Source organism: Sorex fumeus, unplaced genomic scaffold, assembly GCF_029834395.1.
Source record: "Sorex fumeus unplaced genomic scaffold, SorFum_2.1 ptg000072l, whole genome shotgun sequence".
Lineage (NCBI taxonomy): Eukaryota > Metazoa > Chordata > Mammalia > Eulipotyphla > Soricidae > Sorex > Sorex fumeus.
The window spans coordinates 53170226-53184785 of NW_026606129.1; the positions used below are offsets into that span (position 1 = coordinate 53170226).

At 41.6% G+C, this 14560-nt stretch overlaps 1 protein-coding gene across 2 annotated transcripts in view; it reads right to left on the bottom strand.

Annotated features, from left to right (window-relative positions):
- The window catches only part of SFMBT1 (Scm like with four mbt domains 1), a 117631-nt gene that overhangs the window by 22205 nt on the left and 80866 nt on the right, over positions 1–14560 (bottom strand). For both annotated transcript variants that reach the window (XM_056129185.1, XM_056129186.1), the window contains exons 5-11: positions 14135–14223; positions 11204–11450; positions 10261–10355; positions 8969–9070; positions 7527–7677; positions 5007–5089; positions 908–1034 (exon numbers count right to left, since the gene is read on the bottom strand). In XM_056129185.1, the coding sequence (XP_055985160.1) occupies positions 908–1034; positions 5007–5089; positions 7527–7677; positions 8969–9070; positions 10261–10355; positions 11204–11450; positions 14135–14223 (894 nt within the window). The remainder of the gene's footprint in view (positions 1–907; positions 1035–5006; positions 5090–7526; positions 7678–8968; positions 9071–10260; positions 10356–11203; positions 11451–14134; positions 14224–14560) is intronic.

Consider the following 14560-nt stretch of genomic DNA (forward strand, 5'->3'; position numbering starts at 1 on the left):
AGTACAGAGGTTAAGGCACCTGCATGCAGCAGATCCCAGTCTGCCATGTGATGTTGGAAATCAGACCGTGGTTAATGCCAGTTATGCTGGGGTTATGCATGCTACCCTGAGCACCACCAGGGAGTGACCACTGAGCACAAAGTCAGAAGAAGCCTCCCTCCAACCAGCACCCCTGGGTGCAGCCCAACACTCCGCAACCCCCACCCAACACCCAAAGCCTACAGTCAATACAGTCCTCTGATATCTTCATTCAATGTAAATTCTACAAACTGGATACAGTACTATTTGCAGCTGAGTAAAAAAGAAACTTAGGCAACATATAATGTAGCATTAAATACTCACACAGTGCTTTCTATCTACAAATCTGTCCAATCATTGATTAATGCTTTCACGTAAATTTTCATAATTTTTTTTTATTCTACATCCTCTTGACTCTGTTTGTTGGGGGCAACCAAAATATTAACCTCTTAAATAAGGAAGGCATTGATGCTCAGGTTCACATATTTTGATCACATCCAAATATATGTTACTGGGGAGGGTTAGGGCCACACCTGGTAATGTTCAAGGGCTACTCCCAGCTCTGTGCTTGGCGTGACTTTTGGCAAAGCTCAGGAGACCATGCGGTACTGGGGATTGAACCTGGATCTCTTGTGTGCAGAGCACACACGAGCCCTTTGAGTCATCTCCCCTGCCCCCAACATGATATTTGACCCGGACTTTCCCTTTCAAGGCATGAGGGAACAACTCTGCCGCAAATGCTTTCCATTCCACATTCATTTCCCAAAATTTTCAATTCCGGGTCAGGAAAAAAAATGCTTAGCCGTAAATCTTACATTACAAATTAGATTTCTCGGAACCAGACCTCCATTTAGCTAACGTCGTATTAGAGAGGAGCATTGGCACTGACCTTCAAGCTGGAGCCACAGGTAGGAACCTCGCACCGCAGTGATGGTGGCGACACACACTTCCTCAGGGAGAAGAGGATTCACCGCCTCAAGCTTCATATTCTCCTTAAATTCATGCTCAGAGACTGACTAGGAATAAACCGATCAAACACATAGCGTTAACTCGTGCTCATCCCATCTGAGACCTTGCTCTGCATTTAATATTAATTTTGATATTTTATATTGATTTCTATGCTAAATTGAGGAACTCAAAGGCCACACATATGATTATTTTTTTCCTTTTTTTTCCCACTAGGGAGCTACTCCTGGTAGTGCCTGGGGGCCAGCAAAGCCACACACTGGCAGTGCTCAAAGGCCCACTCAGTGCCAAGGGTTGAATGCAGGACCTCACAAATGCAAGAGATGCTCTACTACCTGAGCCGCATTTTGGCCCTTTGCTTTGTTTCCTAGTGAAACAAAGAGAACATGTCACTCTCGGTGTATAGGCAGCTACATCTGTATTATTATTCTGGGTGGCCCTTGCTCCAATTGTGTCTCAATTTCTTCAGCTGTCAGGTCACACTGGAAAAAAAAAACTCTTCTTTTGCATTATATTGCAAGAATCAGTGAAAGGGAGTACCCAGGAGCCAGAGAGATAGTCAGGGGTGGCCAACCTCAGTTAAATCTCTGGCACCCCATATGGCCCCCCAACCACCATCAGGAGTGATCCCCAAGCACGGAGCCAGGAGCAAGCCCTGAGCACCACTGGTGTGAACCAGCCACCAACACCCCCGCCCCAGCCCCTGCAAACAAATAACTCTGTGCCAAAACCAACGGCTCACAGCATGGGCTCGCTTCCCTTCCTCAAAAGGGCTCTATCATGCCATAGACATAAACATCTGTGTACACCACAAAAGGCAGTCCACATAAGTAACGCTTGGCAAAGAGAGGGTCACTTAAATGTTTCAGAAATTTGCAGCCTTTGGATCAAAATTGCTGTATTTGGTTGTCGTCTCTCCTTGCGAAGACTCCAGAAAAACTAAAATTTGGGGTTTTTTCTTTTGTAAACAAAATATTTTTATTGAGATGAATATGGAGGTGAGAGAGGGAGGGAAGGAGAGAAGGGGGAAGGGAGAAGGAGGGGGAAAGAACAAACGCGGCTTCCCTCCAGAGAAGCAAGCCAAGGGCACAAATCTCCATGATAAAGAATGTGCTAAATTGGGGGCTTTCTGGTGGGGGAAGGAGGGGGAGGGGGGGTTGGGCCACACTTGGCTGTGCTCAGGGATCACCCCTCCCCTCGCAGTGCTCTGGGACTGGAGCACAATCAAGCACGGGAGATCAAAACAGGGTTGGCAGTGTACAAAGCAAGTGCCTCACGAGCTGAGCTCTCTCTCTAGTCCCAAGTTTGTTTACTTAAATACATAAAGCTACCTAGAAAGACATAACAAGAGGACATTTTAATTCAGAATAGTACCTGTAACTAACTTGATTAAAACTAAGAAACAGAAAACAAGAGAAAAACACTAATAAACAGAGAGGCCTGATACAAAGAATCAAGATATAAATAAAAGAACTCTCAGAAAGAAGGGAAAGAAAATTCAAGGAAAGAAATCAAAGAAGTGATTCAAGAGAAACAAGAAAAAGGCACTATTGTACAGAGAGATGACGGCCACTGAGCAACCAGCACATGGGTGAAGACATGCCACTCTTAGGTCACTGGGAAATGTGGCAACAAAAAAAATGCTGTAACTTTACAAAAAGGAGAGCAAAAAAGGTAAGTTATCTATTAAAGAGCATGGGTAAGAATGGCTTTCGGGGCCAGAGCGATAGCACAGTGGGGAGGGCATTTGCTCGGGGGTTACTCCTGGCTCTGCACTCAGGAATTACTCCTGGCGGTGCTCAGGGGACCATATGGGTTGCTGGGAATCGAACCTGGGTCGGCTGCGTGCAGGGCAAATGCCCTATCCGCTGTGCTATTGCTCCAGGCACAAAGATGCAAAGTTTTTACCTTCCTTGCAACCCATTTCAGAAAGCTGAGAGAGAACTATTAAAAGGGAGTAAACCAAGAACTAGGAGTTACGTAAAGAAGAACCCCAAGTCACATAAGCAAAAAAATGTAAACAAGAACCACAAATCCTGAGATGGGGGAGAGACAATTCCATGGAGGGCACTGATCAAACAGACTCTACATCATGCTTGGAGAGCAACCCACCCAGGGAAAAAGAGAGGGGAGGTTTCTAGGGTTTGTCTCGTAGGAAAATACGAGAACTGACAGTTTCCTGATGAGGTTTCCTCTGTGGAACAATTATGAGTGGCCTATGTGGCTCGCAGCATTGTACAGCAGGTTAAGGTATTTGCCTTGCACACAGCAAACCCGTGTTTGATCTCCAGCACTCCATATGGTCCCCGAACACAGCCACAAGTAATTCCTAAGTACAGACTCAGGAGTAAGCCCTGAGTATCATCAGATGTGCAACCCCCGTAACTAAATACGCAAATTGGGCTGAAGAGATAGTACAGCAAGCAGGTAAGGTGCTTGCCTCGCATGCACCTTACCAAGCTCAATCCCCAGCACCACATATGGTCCCCTCAGCACCGCCAGGAGTGGTCCCTGAGCACAGTCAGGAATTAGCCCTGAGCACCAATGGGTGTAGTCCAAATTCCAAACATGGGCTAGAAGATAGTACAGCAGGTAGACCCTTTGCCTTGCATGCACTCAACCCAGGCTTGATGCCTGCCACCCCCCAAGCACCGCAAGGAGTGACTCCTGGGTGCAGAGCCAGGAGTAACATCTGAACACTGCCAGGTGTGGCCCTAAACTAAATTTAGTAAATAAAATAATAAGGAACAAGGTTAAAAACTGTTACGTTGCTTAGGGAACAAACCCTGGGCCTCCCACATTTAAAGCATGAGCTCTACAGCCGGGCTATATCCCCAGTCTCACACAGCAATCATTAGAGGACAAACTAAAAAAAAATCACAATATATTGCAATGCTCAGCTGTGAATATGTGAGTGCATATGATAACGCAAATATCCCATTAAGATTTAACCAAAAAGTAGAACAGAATTCTTATAGGATGAAGAGGTAAGACAGAAGAAAGGTGATCTAAATAGCTAATGCTGATATACTATAATAGAGAAACAATGCACCTTGTGTAAAATTAGTGACTCAGAAGACACCAAAATATTATTTCAAAACTAAATGCATATAAACATCAAAATATAAAAACAATAACAAGAAGTAAATACTTCTAGAAAGAGAGACAATCTAAAGAGATAAGCAGGGAAGCACTAATTTAAATTTTAAGTCTTTTACTGTTTGGTTTTATAAGCCATGTGAATATACTGACAGTGTATTTAAATAATTTTTCACATTATTGAACTATCAATAATGGGCGGGGTGCCTTAGGAGCACAAAAGCACCAAGATGTCACTACTGCCAGTGTCAACACGAGAATACTGGGGTCCCCCAAATACTGCTGGGAAGGCCCCACAAACACTTCTGAAGGTTTAAGGATGTGGCTTGGTAGTAGAGCAGGTACCTCACATATGTGAGTGCTTGTATACCATCCCGGGTACCTCAAAAAAAATTTTTAAAAAAAGGAAATAAATGAACTAAAACTTTTAATTCATATCATTTTAACTAATAAAATATTTAAAATTTTTGAAAAAAAAATTTAAAATATTTTTTAAAAAATTTTAATTTAGGGGCTGGAGAGAGAGCACGGCGGGTAGGGCGTTTGCCTTGCACGTGGCTGACCCGGGTTTGATTCCCAGCGTCCCATGTGGTCCCCTGAGCACTGACAGGAGTAACTCCTGAGTGCAGAGCTAGGAGTAACCCCTGTGCATCGCCGGGTGTGACCCAAAAAGCAAAAATAAAAATTTAATATGTTCTAAATAATTTAAAATAATTTTTTTTAATTTGAAAAGGACAAACTTTCTAATTAAATTAAAAATTAACTTCTGGTATAAAGTTTCCCTTGGACCAGTTTATTATGAATAACAAGATGTTTGTTTGGTTTGAGTAACAGAACTCACCTCAGAGCAATAAATACACAAACATAAGAAATAGAGTCCCCAGGAGCCCCAGAGCAGTGGCATATGGAAGGGGGGTTCTCACCGAGGGAAAGCACCTCTGTGGAGCAGCTTCAGCACCACACTGTTTGAGGTAGTCGGCCCAGTCAAAGTCCTGGCTCGGGTAGCCTAGACGGGACAAGAGAACAGTGACTCGCACCACACCACACGGGGCAGCCTGGCTGATACACTGCCACCTCTCTCCCTCTCTCCCCAAAGCTTCTAATTTCGCTCATCTGAGGAACTGATCTTTTTTTTTTCTTGTTTTTGTTTGTCTGGCTTGCTGGGTCACACCCAGCAATGCTCAGGGATTACTCCTGGCAGTGCCCCCTGGCAGGGGACCCTATGGAATGCTGGGAATCAAACCTGAGCTGGCCATGTGCCAGGCAAACACCCTACCCGCTGTACTACTGATCCAGCTCCGGAACTGATCATTTTACAGAAGGGGTGAAAAACGCTCCAAAAGCAAATCATTGACAGATACTTTTGTAAAACAGAGTAATTCTGGTCAATTAGAAGAATAAAACAAAATCCTCTGGACACAGGTGTGTGTGCAGAGCTTCACACATGGAAGACAAACATTTTACCACTGAGCTACATTCCCAGTACCTCTGGATATAGATTTAAACTTAAAAGTTTCAAACTATGCAATTGCTTTGAGCAATATTTTATGTAACTAGCTGTTGGCAATTTACCAAAATAACTTCAGATAATTATGACTGGATCTGGTTTATACTAACAAATCCAGTTTTATTACCGTTTCTATTATGGTATTGGGCTGTAAAGATAATAATCTATAAAACTACTGAGTCAGTAAAGAATTTTCATAATGTATATTAATGTATACATGAACTTAAATGTATCCATGAATGTGTTCCAGTCACTACTGACACAATTTGAAATATTCCTAGCACTGTTTTAAGATTTTCTGAAGAAACTTAATGCTCATAATTTGAATTATAAATCAATTTTTAAAATAGTTATACTTTAATATAACTGCTTAATTTTTCTATGATTTTCAGTATCAGTCTCTTAGTCTGACACCCTGATAGCAAGGAACTGACCTGCTCCCGCCTGCCCCACTGTTTTCTTTGCTGCTCTCTGCTCCAGAGTTCAGAACCTCTCAGACACTGGCCGGACCTCTAGATCATGCTGTCTCAAGGCCAGGCAGCCCCTAAATCAGCTCTCTGCTCAATGAGACCGTCTTCCTCTGCTGCCACCTCATCTCCTCATGGTAGATTACCTGTCTTTTCAACAACTTAATTCACTGCTTCCCTTCTATTTACAAAGCTTAGTTATCTATATCTAGGCCAAAAGATCTAGTTTAGTAATTGTGTCTGTGTATTCTCCTTTTCACGTAAAGGCAGCAGTCTGAATAAAGAGCAAGCAGTTCCCAGGGCTTTCTTGCAAAGCAGGAACTTCCGGCTGTCGATGTGCTCCACACCAGCCCCCCGGGCTGGCACCTCCACTGTGCTCACTGAGAAGGAGAAATTGGGATCCTCTGCTTCCCCTTCCTGCTCTGTAAAGCAACTGTTTATGTGCACTTTTGTCTCCCTAGTCACTAGCCCACGCCTGACTCATAGCAAACATTCCGTAAATGCTCATCAGATGAATAACGGCTAAATAAAAGGCAAATGTTCTGAATTTATGACTTCAGTTAACACTGCCACTCCAGGGCTTCAGCTGCGGTCATTTACAAAGCTTGGCTACACCAAAAGTCTAAACTCCAGAATACAGACTTATTTTGAAATTTAATCAGATAACTGATATCTCCAGATATTCTAAATTAAAAAAATAATTAAAATTTCAATCAAGTTCAACTAGGTTTTATTTAAGGTATCATCTAAGAGTCTCGATCAGGGACTGGGGAGGTAGTACAGCAGGTAAGGCATTTAACTGCATGCAGCTGACCTTGGTTCGGTACCCAATCAACACATATGGTTGCCTGAGCACCACTAGGAGTGCTTCCGGAGTCCAGAGCCAGGAGTAACCCCTGAGCATAGCTGGGTGTGGTCCAGCCCCCCGCCAAACAAAAAATCTTGATCAAAGGAAATACTAGGAAAATAATATCAAGAAAAGAAACTACTACTTTCCTAAGTATAACCTCTTTGGATCCTACTCTGGACATAAGCCCGCCTCAGGAGTCTGAAGATTATCCCTCCAGGCTGAGGCCCAAAAACCTCGATAATCTTTAATATCCTTCCTCCCAGCTCTGGCTTTCATAACAACCCCCCAACAATCATTGCACATCCTGTCCTCACTCCTCTGTGACTCCCAAAACACAGAACACAGAATAAATTAAAGTGCCATCAAGGAGCCTCAGGTTGGTGTGGAAATACATCTGTCAAGGTGGGAGTACAGAATTTCTTTAACAGCTTTTTAGATTAATTTCTAACTTTCAGATACATAAATCTGTGGGACCTAGGTCATTCCTTATACTTTCCTTAGGTGCCAAAAAGCTTAAGGACAGCTTGAGGCTGGGGCATGAGGAGAAAGGAGATAAAAGACCAAGTAAGGCCATCTGATAAAACTTCTTTTCAACGACCAGAAGGAAATCAATGCACACCAGGAGGGGGACTGATGTGTAAACCATTCTTGAGACTCCACTGCACAGGGAAAATTCCAGGACTGTCAACATGACACACAAAAGATCGCCGTGCACGCGTCTCTGGCCGCAAGTCATCCATCTCCACCAGAAAGTACTTCTCATCAAAAACCTGTATGATTTAACACACACACGAAAAAAAAACAGAAAAATGATATGATGTGTATGTATCTAAACAAAAACACAGTTTGACATGCCAAACAAGTAACAAAACTCAGTGTGAATTAATAATGTCTTTAATTATTAACAAGCAATTAAATTCTCATTCATTAAATTCAATTTTAATATTCCTAATGATATAATGAGGTAGGTACCTTTATAGCCCCGGAAACTGAGTTTAAAAGAGATTAAGAACATGCTTCATGTGATATAGTCATGAAACAGAACCTGGATTCAAATTAAAGTATTTGGGCTCCAAATAAAGCTTAGTTTAGCTTAGTGAGAATTAAAGTACACCATACACTAAATTTTTAGATCCTAGTCTACTTCTATTTATTTTGGTTCTGGGGCCACCCCAAGAGTAATCCTAAAGTTTATTCCTGGCTCTGTACTCAGAGATCACTCCTGGCAGGGCTTAGGGGACCACATACAGTGCTGGGGATTGAACCCATGTTGGTCATGTGCAAGACAGACTGTCTCTTTAGCTCACCTAGTCACTTTGAAATACCAAAGAGAAGGTTTTCAAGGGTCTCCTCTGACTCCTTACTGTCCCGTAGCCCTCTACACTCCAAACACAGCTTTCTGATGCCACTGCAGTTCAGAGTCCCCCCTTGATCCAATTTTCTTCTTCCAAGGCAAGAATAATTCAAATCTTTACAGGACAAATGATTTAGCATTTCTGGTTGTACTACTTTCTGATTCCACTTTTGGTTCTACTTTCTTTACAGGGAGTTTTTTATTCTTAAACTGAAATCTTCACTCTCATGCTTCAGTTCTTTCACTGAGTAACAGGACCTTGATGACTTGCTAGGTTCTCATGGTTAGTCCTGATAGCAATCTTCCAGAAGATTTACATCTGAACCTAGGATCCATGGCTGGAGCAAGCCTACTGGAAGACTACGCGACAGCAATCACTTCATACTTTCCAAGTACCATGGCTTGTCAGGGGGTTAAATTTCTCTGCCTCCAGAGAACATGCCTCCAGTCTCGTACACTGCAGTAGTGACCTATTCTGCCTTGGTTGGCTGGGGCTTCCAGGCATTGAGGAAAGAAGGAATCATAGGGAGCTGGACTAGGCATAGAACTAATTATAGCCTCACAATACAGAAAAAAAACGAATTGGACTAGCAGGCTCTAATGATCAAAACACTACCAATTCCCTAAAACAGTCACCCTTACAGTAAATTCTTACCAAGAGTTGTCCCATAATTTTACCTTTGTGGCACAGGCAACGATGGCTTTACCTTGACAACTGTAGCAGGAGATATCCCAAAAGGAGACCAGGGGTCCACAGCTTCCAATTTCATATTCACAGAAAACGAATGAGTGCTAATCACTTGTTTGTCCTAAAATGCAAATACCAAGAGGAAAACACAAGATTTTCACTTTAGTTTTATATTTTCACATACAGCTGAATACTACTCTTAATTAAAATAATGCAACTATTTGGTTTGTGGTAAATGATCTGAAAATCTACCATTTTCTTCACCAGAAAAAATATTCTGGGGGGTGGGGGAAACCTCAGGAAGTCCAATTTTATGTCTTTAGAACACAAAGGTACTGAGAGAGACTCAGCAGTGAGTCCCGAAAGACAGCAGCTCGCCGGAGATCTCTCCAGACCACGTACTGCACCAATTCCACCGGAGCACCTCAGACTGAGCAGGTGTGCCCTCTCCATCTGCTCCAGATAAAACTCTGGCGGCCACGAGCTTCCAGAAGCAAGGCCCAGGTATTCAGGTTCCAGGACTGAGACTTCTGGCCACCCAGTGGTGGCAGAGAAGGCAGGCTGTCCCTCCCAATCTCCCCACCTGCTTTGGGATCCTGGCTGTCACACCCACATTCTGACTCTGGGCGCCATCTCCGCGCACCAATGGCCTTGGTCCAGAGACTCCCAAATAAATCCCAAAATGGATTAGCGCCCACCAGAGAGGTCCCTGAACCCCAACCATTAACAATTTTAGAATTCCAGGAGTGTGCGGACGCACAGCCTCTCATGACACTCAAAGTGAGCAATAGAAAATAAACTGTCTAGCATCTGCCCCTGGCAGGCGGGCTTAAATCGTTTAAATGGTGGTAGGAAAATTCGTGCAAACTATAAGGCCCAAAAGTAGAGAGAGAGTAAGGGGGAAATTGTCTGCTACAGAGGCAGGGGGAGGTCAGGAAGGGGTGGGGGGATACTGGGGACATTGGTGGTGGAAAATGTGCACTGGTGGAGGGATGGGTGTTTGATCATGGTTTGACTGAATCATCTCACGGTGATTCAATTAAAAAAAAGATACCGAGAAGGAAAATACGTTTGTAAAACATATGTAAGACAGAAAAGAGCGAAAATGCTTCTGGAGAACTTTTAGAACATCTAGACTACCATTAGCAGGGAGGAAAGGCGGCTCCTCATTCCAGCCTTAAAACCTCTTCCCTCCGTCAGGCCATGCACAGGCTTCAGGGGTCATTTCATCCTTTTGTTCTGCCCCAAACTGCTTCACTCTCCTATGTAAGATAAATTCCTGTCTTTCACATGCTTTAGTTTGCTTTTTACCTTAAATAAATATGATGGTAATGGCTCTTCTTCCTCCGCTCTCACTTTGGCCAAGATTTCTTGCCACTCAGTTTCATTTTTCATATGCCTGATGGCTTTAGCAAAATAAGATAGAATACTTTAAATTATGAGAAAATATATTCTACAACTATTCCAGTAATAGTCATATAAACTAAAAAGTAACTTTGTATGTTTGTGTGGGGGGCGGGGGCATGGAGGGTTGGGCCACATCTGGTGATGCTCAGGGGATACTCTTGGCTTTGCACTCAGAAATTACTCCTAGAAGTACTCAGGGGACTATATGGGATGCCAGGGATTGAACCCAGGTCAGCGACATGCAAAGCAAATGCTCTACCTGCTGTACTATTACTCCTACCCCTAAAAGTAACTTTTTGCTAGTAAAAGGAAAAGCCCCAAAAACGCTTCACTCAGAGCTTGTACCTTACTTTTTGCTACCTGGGATAGTAATTTTTGTGAAAATGCCAATAAGAGCCTAAGAACTACTGTAGCCCCCAGATAATGCAATACAAACATGGAAGCTGGGATACATAATAATAAATACAAACTGATTTAAATAGCAACTCCAATTTTAAGTATTAATAGAATTTTTTTAAATCAACAATTTGCTTTGAACTCAAGAATTCTTTGAATCCTATAGCCATCTGAATACTACATAGATTTTCCCTAACTTTGGTAAGAGGTCACTACGAATTGTGGCAAAAGTCTATGAGGTATTTGGATACGTACAACGAATTATAAAAGCAACAAAATCCAAGAAAAAGCAGGTACTTAATTTAATAATTACGTGTTCCTTGCTTTTACAATTATCTTTACAAGCAAAAAAGGGCTATTTTAACATGCAAAAATGCATTTACATCTCATAAATATTAATAAAACATAAAGCAACAATCTAATAATTAAAACAAAATTTTATATTCTTTACCTAATGGGGGCTGAAGGTCATATCCTTGTTGAGCAGCCCAACCAACATGATGAAGAAACGGATCCAAGTAATACAACCAATGTTCCAAACTGTCAGAACTTTCAAGTCCTTCATAACGTAGCTTCAGCCTTCCTCCAATGTTTTCTACCACAGTAACAATCCAAGTGCTTAAAGAGTCCTGGAAAGCTTGACACTCTAGCCTGGAACCTGGAGCAATGAGGTCTAAAGGGTTCCTCCCATTACGGAGCTGCAGGTAAAACACAGTAAATAAGTAAGTAAGAGCAGCTAACGTGATTTTAAAAATTTTTTAACTGGGGGGAGGGGTGGGGGCGGGCCACAGTGTGGCTCAAGGTTTACTCCTGGCTCTGTGCTCAGGGATCAGTCCTGGTGGCTCTCTGCAATCCGTATGTGGTGCTGGGGATCAAACCCAAGTCAGCCAAATGCAAGGTAAGTACGTACTATATCTTTGGTATCCATAGTATTTTTGAAAACCAGGATTTAAATGATTTCACGCTAGGCTTTATTATTTTTACTCACTCAAATTCAGTGACACTGAGTTATCTGATACAATTCTCTAGGTGACTTAGAAACGGGCCCAAGAGAGGGCTGGGAGGGTGGGCACTGAGGCATACGCAGTATGCGGGAGCCCTGGTTTCAATCCCTGGCATCACGTGGTCTGCCAGCACTAATACACCACAGCAGTTTTACTATCGTACATATAAATATTCTTTCTTTTAAATTGTTTTATTAATATTCTATACTACAAACACTAATTTAAAGATTGCATTACAAAAGTATCCACTGAATGATATTTCAGCTAGTTCTAAATTTTTACTTATTTTACATGATATCTTTATGATATAGCAAGTGTTCTGATTATATTAAGTAAAGCTAAAAACATACTTCTCACTATTTAGGTACATATTAAAAGCTCCAGTAAAGAATAAAAAGTAATGCTGATTCTAACATTATCACTAGACTATTTAATATTCAAATTTATATTTTTTCCTGTTAAGAATCACTCTACGATACTTACATATTCACATATATGCAGTAAAACATAAGAATAAGGGCTGGAGCGATAGCACAGCGGGTAGGGCGTTTGCTTTGCACGCAACAAACATGGCCGACCCAGGTTCGATTCCCAGCATCCCATATGGTCCCCCGAGCACTGCCAGGAGTAATTCCTGAGTGCATGAGCCAGGAGTAACCCCTGAGCATCACCGGGTGTGACCCAAAAAGAAAAAAAAAAGGTACACAATCACAACTAGAGATTAGGATGGCAGAATCTAGGTCAGTGCCGAGTATGCAATTTATCAATTCATTTAATCTTATTTAATTCACTCATTAAAATTTTACAGGGTATTAAGTATGTGCCAGGCTCTGGCTAAATATAATGAAACAAGTCAGAATACAGCATACAGATGGACATGAAATAAAGTATTAACCAATCAAGTTTTAAAGGGGATGTAAATGGAGCATAGAACTAACTTGAAGAAAGTACAGGAGTAAATCCTGTGACTCTGGGTTAAAGTTTTCCTGGATATGACAACAAAAGCATAAGCAGCAAAAGCAAAAAAAAATGAATAAATGTACTTTTAAAATACATGAAAATTTAATCTTTTATTCTACAAACAATACCAAGAAATAAAAAACAGGAAAAAAATCCAAAGATGGAAGAAAATATTTATCTGATCTGGACTTGTAACCAGAATTTGTAATTAGTTCTTACAAATTCTTATAACTCAAAATAAACAGAAAAATCAATCAATTTATGAAGGGGCATTTATTTCTCAAAAATTCAAATGGCCAATAAACATACAAAAAGATGCTCAATATCCTGAATCATTCAGGATATGCAAACCAAAATGAGATACTACTTCACACCCAGGAACACTAATAAGCAAAAAGAGAACAAGTGCTGGCCCAGAGGAAGAGAAACTGAAATACACTGCTTTTCACAATGTATTTGTACACGGTAACAGAAAATGTTACTGGTATGACAGAAAGCAAAAGGACTGTCAATCAATAAACCACTCTCACAAAACAATAGCTCTACTTTCATTAATAAGCTACAAAGCTATACTAATTACAAAGTACTGCTGAAAGTAAACACTAAGAGTCTAACAGGCCCAGTATCTTCTGAGTAAAGGAGTAGAGGGTCTCAATGCGCTTGGTATTGGGATTGATTAAAAGTGCCCATCATGGGGTCAGGGTGTTGCCTCAGTGACGAAGCACAGGCCTATCGTCACGACACCCTGTGTTCAATCTCTGGTACTACATAGGCCCCTGAGCACTTTCAGACATGACCCTTCAGGATGATTTTTTTTTCATGTGCCAATCCTAAATTAGAATCAACTTCTACTCAACTCTAGAATGAGAGTCCCAAAAGGCCATACTTTCTACACAAAAATCTAAAAACGTAGGGTCCAGAGTGAGAGTAGAGCAGGTAGGGCATTTGCCTTGCATGCGGCTGACCTGGGTTTGATCCCTGGAAAACCATATGCAAGCCTGCCCAGAGTGATCCCTGGGTGCAGAGCCAGCAGTCAGACCTGAGCATCACTGGGTGTGGCAAAATATATATATACATAAATTCTATATTTTTATGTATTAGCAATTAATTCAGAAGTTTTTTGTGTTTGTACACCCAGGATTGACCCCATGGCTTCAAACATGCAAAGCACCTATCTACCAGAGAGGCCCTATTCCTTGGTCCTCTTTTGGAACACTGTAAGCACGAAGCAAGCCACTAGTGTATGGCTCCTGAAGGTTAATTTTATATCTCCCAAGACTCATGCTTTGGTCTATAGTAATAATGCTTATTTGCCTTGGAGTGGTAAATAAGCAACCAATTTTTATTCTATGGACATGAAATATCACTGAAGGTGAGATTTTTTTTTCCACGCTGATCCTGAAAGCAGAAATACTCACGCCCTCTAGCAGTGGAACAGGAGGACTACATGCTCCCCTCAGGGTCTGCTGCAGAAACTCATCCCAGTCAGACACTTTATCTCTGATGCCTAGATGAGGGAAGAAATGACTGATTACACAAAATGTCAGCCACTGAACACAGAGAAACTAAAAAGAAAATAGAGAACCTAAACCAATGAAAATTATTTAGAAGTGTATTCATTATTGAACTTTGAAGATCCCAACATTTTCTTTTAATAGAAATTAAAATAACTCAAAGAGTTGGGCACATGTTTTGCCCCTACATAAGTCTGATTCCTAATACTTCATGGTTCCTGAAGCACATCACTTTAGGATGTGACCCAAACAAAATGAAACAAACAAACAAACAAAACCCCACAAAACAGACCCCCCCAAACAACCCTTTAGAAATACCTACCAGTTAGT